The sequence below is a fragment of the Sinocyclocheilus anshuiensis genome, unplaced genomic scaffold, assembly GCF_001515605.1.
Source record: "Sinocyclocheilus anshuiensis isolate Anshui unplaced genomic scaffold, SAMN03320099.WGS_v1.1 scaffold522, whole genome shotgun sequence".
NCBI lineage: Eukaryota > Metazoa > Chordata > Actinopteri > Cypriniformes > Cyprinidae > Sinocyclocheilus > Sinocyclocheilus anshuiensis.
In genome coordinates, this window is record NW_015544185.1 from 1,814,392 (window position 1) to 1,823,109 (window position 8,718).

Consider the following 8,718-nt stretch of genomic DNA (forward strand, 5'->3'; position numbering starts at 1 on the left):
AGTCATTAAACAAATTAAAGGAACACTCCACTATTTTTGAAAATAGGCTCATTTTCCAACTCCCCTAGAGTTAAACAGTTGAGTTTTACCGTTTTCTAATCCATTCAATATCATTGCGCCTGCTGCACCCATGGTACGGCAGCAAAGTTCCTTGATTATTACGCCGGAATGAGAGTATAGTTCCTAGCCATATCGGCCTAGAAAATAAAATCGCAACTTTTCATTTTCCGTCGGTCTTAGTACACGATGTAACTACAGAAGAGTCAAGTTTTAAATAGGAAAAATATAGAAACTCTTTGGTCATTTTTGAGCGAGATGCTAATGGTCTAATCAGATTCAATGATCTATGCTAAGCTACAGCTAAAAGTGCTACCGCCAGACCCGGAGATCGGCTGAATGGATTCGAAAATGGTAAAACTTAACTGATTAACTCTAGGGGAGTTGGAAAATGAGCCTATTTTCAAAAATAGTGGAGTGTTCCTTTAAGTGAATGAATCTGAATAAATATTTTTCGTGCTAATTGGGATGAATCTAAATATTCACCACAGTTAGCAAGTTAGTGGACTGGGCTCAGCTTTTCCGCTTCACTAACTAGTATTCGCTGAGGGAACTGCATGGGATTCTTAAATTGATGAAATGCTAATAATGAATTAAATAATAAAAATGTCAAACTGAAATAAAAATAAAAGCAATCATAATAAAACACTAATAAAAAATATGGAACGAAAAGATTTTCTTCTCAAAGGCATTAAGAAACCTCTTAGTAACTACCCAGAATATCCTAGCAACTAAATAGCAACGTCTAAACCCAACTTAGAACATATTCATTAAATGGAGAGGGTTATTAATAGCACTGTTTGTTGAAAGTTAACACATGGTGGGTGTGTGCATGTGTGTAGGGTTAAAAGGTTACAGGCATCTGTAAACGCAGCTTACAGACAGTATCATTCATGTTTGTAGCTTAAAGGATTTGACTAGAGCAGTGATGGGCAAACTTGGTCCTTCCAGGCCACTTTCCTGCAGAGATTTGATCCAACCCTGATAAAACTCACCTGCCTGTAGCCTTCTAGTAGTCTTGAAGACAATGATTAGCTGGTTCAGGTGTGTTTGATTAGGGTTGGAGCTAAACTCTGAAGGAAAGTGGCCTGGAAGAGCCAAGTTTGCCCACCCCTGGACTAGAGTGATTACCAAAATGCGCAATAGTGATGCTTCTCTTAGCAAACAGCACTAATAACAGTTCAACCAGAGGCGCTTTAATCATATGGAGCGTGTTTGCATTCTTCAGAAGACGTGTCAGGTTGAATGCTGTTCACACAGCATCAAGCTCACAGCACATCATATAATGTGTCTCTTCACATTGTATTTGGCATGTTTTCTCTGAGTCTCCCACTGAGATGTTTAAGGTTTGTTGTGAAGTTTCATTGTGAGCTGGTGACCCTGCGCTGAGCGGATGACCTCTGAACTTGGTCAGTCTGTTGAGATGTAGAAACAGCCCATATGATGTACATTTCTAACGGAAGCCTCATTTAATGTAGTGTATAGTTATATATCAGGTGAACATTACCATCTAGTGGCTGAATATGGAACAAGTGCAGAGGCTGGTACAGTATTGGTTGTGTTTATCATTTGTAGAACAATAACAAATTCTTTATTTTATAAGCATTTCACTTAGACTGAATATGCCCTGAAAATTGCCCTAAACAGGTCTATTTAATCCAATTCTAGTGTAATGCTGAAAAAGAAACAAATACTTTCTTTCAAAACTACAGTAACCTGGTTGATTTGGACAATTAAAATTACCAGAAGCAATTTAGAAATTGCCTGAAACATACACACTTATGGTTATTAACATGTATGGGGGGGGGAATCTGTTAAGAAACAGATTTTTTAAAATTAGATATATTCACTCCAGTGAATATATCTCATTTTTAAAAATCAGTTTCTTTCTGGACACATGCCTTGGAAGTTTTAAAAGCTGTTGAACATTACTGAACACTATAATTGCAGAGGAAATACATATTGACCTTTTGTGACCCTATAGCGGGCATGTTTTCACAGTAAATAGGGAGAGATGCCAGGAACCTGCTGTTAATTTAAGAGAAAGAAAATAAAACTTCTGTAGGTGTGTATTTAATATGCATTATAGGATATTTATTTGTTCTTCTATATATAAAAACTATTGTATATAAACAACTTGTGCAAAAAGCTGTATACAAACAGCGTATGCAATATCTGAATTTTTGTAAAGAGAGTATACTTACAAAAAATATCCCTGTACAGCAATCCTCTTCTGAAAAAGCTTTTATTTTCAAATCACTTGGCACTCTTTAAAAAAATAAAATAAAAAAATCTAAATAAAATATTATCCCTTTCTCATCTGTATCATTATCATAACTCCTCAAGAAAAAGTCCTTAAGAAACTCCTTAAGAAAAAAGTAAACATTCCTTTGGGTCTAATTGCTTTAAACTGTGATTTTTCCAGTAAATACATTTCAGCTGCCTGAGAGAATACTGCGGAGGAAAGCGCAAATAAATCACATTCAAATCAGCACATTCCCATCCTTCCCAAATCAAAAGCAGCATGTTGTAGAACATTTCAATTTTCACAGGGGGACGATAATGAGGCTCTAAGAAAATAATGCAATATTATACTTGTTTAGACAAAAACTTTTAGCAAGTTAACTTAGAAATGTACGTGAAAAAAAATTTATTTATCACTTTTCTTAAGAATAATCTGTGCCAATCATTGGGTCACATGACATGTCCACAGCCAATCACATGGCTCGAGACTGAATAAATGGAGTACAAGGTCATGATCTTGGCATGTCTTTACACGACTTTACATTGTTCCGTGTCTCTTTTTTCTCTAATACAATTATAGTGAAGAAGTGCAAATATAGGGAGAGTATGTGGTTGGAAAACACAGAACAGCCCGAGGCATGCACAGAAAGATGTGGAGATACAGCTCAAACCATATGAAGCTGTTCTTCTGTTATTCATCAGATGGAAATGTACAGTGTCATAGTACAACATGCATATTGTCTTTGTCAAACCACACTTTACCGGAGGTTTAAGTCATGTATCTGCATTAAAAAAAGGATGTGCAATCTCTTGCTACATGTCACAATTATTAAAGTAGCCATATTACAAATATTTATACAAAAAATATTTTGTAAAAAATTGTTTATAAAAACTGTTATAATATATATATTACTAAAGAATAAAACTGACTTTCACGACAGAGCTTTACATTCTCCATGGAGGTTCTGTGATGGTTCTGTTCCCAAAGAGCTTCAGCTTTTTCTGTACGTTTCTTCTTTCTTCTCTCCTTTCATTTTTCCTTTTATCTGCCAAGATAAAACCGTAAAACCATATAAGAAAGTGAATCATATTCAAGTTAAATAATGTAGGCAGTGAAACCATATACTGTATGTTCTTTATTATTGATGTAAAGCATTAAGAATTCAGTTTGATCACTTCAATATGTCTGTCACATCTATAATCTAGCCAGAGTGATATTTTTTATTACATCAGCACTTGACACTGACATTCTGCTGAGATGTTTTTGTGTATTGATGCATTTCTTTCGTTTTTCTGTTTTGAACATGTTGACATATAATTTTAATATCAAAGAAAAAGGCCACTAATTTTTTTTCTTGTATATTTGCATAATTTGGCTGGACAGAAATAACACAAATTTTGTCCATTAAAATCCATTGAAATGGCATTTACATTTTTAAAAAAAGGAAATGAAGTATAATATGGAAATTATCCTATGATGCCATATCCTCATCTTCAACTGGGAAATATAAAAACATATCAAAATGAACTATGTGGATAGAATGTCCATACTGTTTAAATATATTGATTAATTGGGCTCTATTTTGAAAAATAAGTGGCAGTGAATTTAAACATAAAAATGTCTAAAAGAAAGTCTCAAAATATTAATTTGTCACCAGTTATGTGGAGTGTCTCACAAAATGCATTTAAATTGGGCAATCCTATCTCAAGAGAGATGTTCAGAAATAAGCAAAATTAACTTTTGTTTTCTAACGGTTGGAAACAATGTGTCAAATACCTGAATACCTTGAACAAAGAGTTTATTCAAAATCAGAAATGATGACCAGTTAAACTCCTGCCAGGAAAAAAATAAAAAATTAAATAAAATATTACTATTATGCTCTTTATAAAATAAAAAGGAGCTGTTGACTTTCAGTGCCTTCTACATGGGTGAAAGCCAGTGTTTGTTTGTTTTTTGTGTTAGTGGTCAATTTCTCGCTGTCATGCAATGGTCATGCAGCTCATAACCTGAGAATGTTGCTTTAATGTTCATGTCTGGTTTGACTTTAAGAATCAAAATAAACAACAGAGGAGCTTCAGGGTGGTATGTACTGTCATCCAAAAAAAAACAATTCTGGAGCAAAAGCGGAACAAATAGTGTGCAGAGGTGGGCACTTGAGTTGAAATTAACATTTTGGTTTGCTAAAACCAAATCATAATCCATGTTTGTCTTTTTAAAAGGGACATAATAAGAGCATAATAAAACTGGAGTAAACAGTTATTATGGCCTAAGGAGTCTGTGGTCTGGAAAACACCATGGCCTGGCAAGAATGCCAGTTTCTCCATCATTTTCCTGTTTTTCTCCTCTTGGACCTCTCCAATCTTTTTTATCTGTTGTCATTCTCTGCCCTGCTTTTTACTTGCTTTGATTAAATCTTCCTAATTTTTCCATTTTCTCAGATTATGCACACACAAAGCACTAAAAGTCGATATTTACAGCCCTGAGTCATCTGTTTTAGGCCCACAGCGGCCCCCGCCCTACCCTTTAATCCTAAAACCAACATCAATCTCCATGTTAAGATCAGAGGTTTGTGGGTTATGATTTAGGCAGGTAAGTTTGGGTCACCTGGCAAATCTTCTGCTGTGAGCCGTTCTGAGATGTGCTGCCTGACTTTCATTAGCTCTCAGGGTTACACTTGAAGACAGGGAAACTTGAGAAGAAAGGCAATGATCTTGTGTTGATCTAGAGGACATCCTAGGACTAAATTAATTCATCGGGTTCTCATTGGTCACACCACAAGTAAGTCTTTGAGGTGTCAGCTTCAGAGATAAACCACAATGGTACTGATTGAGAACATCTGATGTGGATAGTAACAGTATATTTTGGTACTGTTTTTGAGTAGACTTTTCTGTATGAATTATTTTTTTTATGTTTTTGAAAGAAGTATTTTATGCTCGCCAAAGCTGCATTTATCTGTTCAGAAATACAGTAAAAATCAGTAATACTGTGAAGTACTGTATTATTACAATTTAAAATAACTATTGTAAGTGAATATATTTTAAGATGTCATTTATTCCTGTGACGCAAAGCTGAATTTTCAGCATCATTACTCAAGTCTTCAGTGTCACATGATCCTTCAGAAATCATTCTAATATGCTGATTTGCTACTCAATAAATATTTTTATTAATATCAATGTTGAAAACAGTTTTTTTTGATGAATAGAAAGTTCAAAAGAACAACATTTATTGTAACATTTGAAATAGAAATCTGTAACGCTGTAATGTCTTTACTGCTGTTTTGATCGATTTAATGCATCCTTGCTGAATAAAGGTACTAATTTCTGAAAAAAAAAATAAAAATAAAAAAAAATTTTAGTCCAGTTGAAAAGAAATCACAGCTGCAAGTACTTCTTTTTCACCCGCCATACTAGAAATCAAGTTGATTGCATTGCGTTGTTGGATACACCAGTGTACTTAGTTTATAGTGCATGAAAGCAGAAAATGTGCATACTGTGCACCCTATATTCTCTCAAAAACAGCACTTAGTATACAATTCCAAAGCATTTTCTCATTTGAAAATGACAGCAATGGAAATTATAATGATAGAAATGGCTATGTCATGCAGTCTTTCCATCACACATGGGTGGCCATTTAGGGCGACTGAAGGTGACAGAGAAAATATCACGCCTCATTTTCTTAATGCCAGCAGACATTTGATCTGCCAGCGATAATGAAGATTGCTGCAAACAAATGATTTCCAGCAGAGCATCAAATGGAAGCAAAACACAATTTCACAAATTTAGCCTAGGAACAATTTTAGCTCTCTAAAGTGACAATGTTTGGATATTGTGTTTCGTGTAATGTGAGAATTGTGTGAGCATCTACAAGAAAGATGATATAAAGAGGCTTAAAAATATGAATCACCTTTTGGACACCTTTTCTTAATCCTGCACTTTCTGCTCTCAGTCTGATGTGGACAGAGTGCGTCGGTCTCTTCAGGCGTGTTTCTGGACAGCTCACGGGTCCTGCTCTGCTGCCCCCATCTGACACCACAGCTCAGGCCGTTGTGCTGGCATGGGCTCCATTCACCCCAGAAACCAAAGGTAGTGAACACACAGCCTTCTGGAGTACAAACAGATAAACTAACTAAATTTAATCAATATTTAACCAAGTTGAGCTGAATAATAACACTATTGTTTTCCGTAGAGCTGCTTTACAGCTGAAATTGCATTAGTTTCAGAATTGAAAAACTATACTGTTATTTTCTTGTTTATTATTAAAAAAAGGTAATTGCACTTTTTATCTTACAATTCTGACTTTTTTCTTGTGATTCTGAATTGCGGGATATAAAGTCACAACTGCAAAATATAAAGTCAGAATTGCGAGATAAAAAGTCACAATTACCTTTTTTATTTTTTCAGTCTGTATTGAAAACAAAAAAAACATAACCTCATAATTCTAAGGAATAAAGCACAATTGCGGAATATAAACTAGATCTATCTATCTATCTATCTATCTATCTATCTATCTATCTATCTATCTGTCTGTCTGTCTGTCTATCTATCTATCTATCTATCTATCTATCTATTTATATATATCTATTTTTATATATCGAGTCTATATCTGCTGCTTTTCATTGCCACACATGAGAAAACATCTTGATATAATTGTTCCAAATAAAACAAGACTGACAGGTTTCTTTCAGTATGGTAATGAGAGGTTCATGGCATCTACCCGTAAAGAAGGTCTGAAAACGAGTAAAGCACTTACCAACACAGTCTGTGGACTGAGGAAATGTGCCCTCTGGACAGTTTTTGAAGCATTTGCCTTTGAAGAGCAGATATCCTCCCTTGCACTTAGTGCAGAAGTCTTTGCTGAAGCACCTCTCGCACTCTGGAGCTTTGCATTCTAGGAGAAATATGTATGAGGATTATAGTTATATATAAGGTGTGTGGTATTGTTACAGGCTTTCTCAAGATATCAAGTTCTAAAGAGATGAATGGTCCCCTCAAAAAACTTATTTTACAAAAGTTTTTGAACAAAAAACAAAAAACAATAAAAAAGGAATAAATAAATAAGATTTTATATAATATACAGTATTTTATGATATTATTATTATTATTAGACTGAAGTTCTTTCAGCAATATGACATTTCACCATGTTTAAAATAAACTCAAAGGAATTCCTTTTAAAAATATTACTGAGAATATTACATAAAATAAATAAAAAATATATGTTTTAATATAATTTAATAATAACACTATTATTATTATTATTATTATTATTATTATTATTGACTTCAGAATTCCTTTTAAAATATTAGCGAGAATATTCAAGTATTAATATGAAATAGATATAAAATAAACATAAAAAATTATAATAAAGAAATACAAAAGTTCCAAGAGGTTTGTACATGTAGATTATTATTATTGTGCACTTGTTTGATAGTATTAATAACGGTCTAGGATGGACTCACTCATGCAGCGGTTGAGATCTTTGCCTCGGAGGCCGAAGTGTCCGGAGGGGCAGGAATGAAGACAAGAGCCGTGGTGACTCATGCCATCTCTGTTCAGGAACAGGAAGAGGCGCTCAGAGCAGCGCAGGCAGCCATTTTCCTTCGAACACTCCAGACAGCTCCTGCAGTCCTGTCGCCAGCTCTCTGAAAACATTTCAAATCATTATTAGCAAACAGGCAATGTAGCATCACAAGGGAGCGTGTCTAAGACTGCACATTGGGATTTATGTGCAGTCAAATTATCTGACACATTACACTTTCTGCGGTGACATTTGAGGGTTTTGAGGAGACATTCTAAAGGCCATAAGCCTGTATGCCATCTTGAAAAGGAACTTTTTTCTGTCACCTAACTAAGCTCAAGAAAGTATATGCAGTGTGCATTTTAGCAATGCAGTACAGATTTGAATTTTGATGTGTGCATTTTCATGATTAATTGTGATAAATGATGCAATCAGACTTAAGAATTCCTCCTGGTGGATGATATCTAGAAAGCAGAGAGACTCATCTGACTTGAACAAAAGGGTCTGACTGCAGCTTGGCGCTTGCACTCTCAGACATGCATTCTCAGGCTTGCACTCTCAGACACTTGCACTTCCGCTAGCGACGTCACTTGCAGTCTTTATTATTTTTTATTTTGTTCTATTTATTGATTACTTTTTGTTTGAATCGCTCAACATTTACTACAAGGCAAGCAGATGGCCATGAACACAATGCGCAAACTTTGTCCTTGTCCTCCCATACAGCAAAACGCTTAATGTGTCATAATAACAGATGATAAAGACAATTCAGTAGCCTATATGTCTTGTTGTTGACTCAAAGTATATACAGGACAGCAATTATGAACGTACATTTTGAAATGCATTAAGTGATTTTAAAAGGATCAACTCCGTACAGGCAAGCAGACGAGCCCAGAACGCAATGC

At 34.9% G+C, this 8,718-nt stretch overlaps 1 protein-coding gene across 1 annotated transcript in view; it reads right to left on the reverse strand.

Moving 5' to 3' along the window:
* Positions 1 to 3,246: 3,246 nt before the first annotated feature.
* The window catches only part of rspo4 (R-spondin 4), a 9,051-nt gene continuing 3,579 nt past the window's right edge, over positions 3,247 to 8,718 (reverse strand). Inside the window, exons 2-5 of the mRNA XM_016496718.1 lie at positions 7,758 to 7,940; positions 7,052 to 7,189; positions 6,206 to 6,403; positions 3,247 to 3,347 (exon numbers count right to left, since the gene is read on the reverse strand). Coding sequence (XP_016352204.1) covers positions 3,247 to 3,347; positions 6,206 to 6,403; positions 7,052 to 7,189; positions 7,758 to 7,940 — 620 coding nt within the window. The remainder of the gene's footprint in view (positions 3,348 to 6,205; positions 6,404 to 7,051; positions 7,190 to 7,757; positions 7,941 to 8,718) is intronic.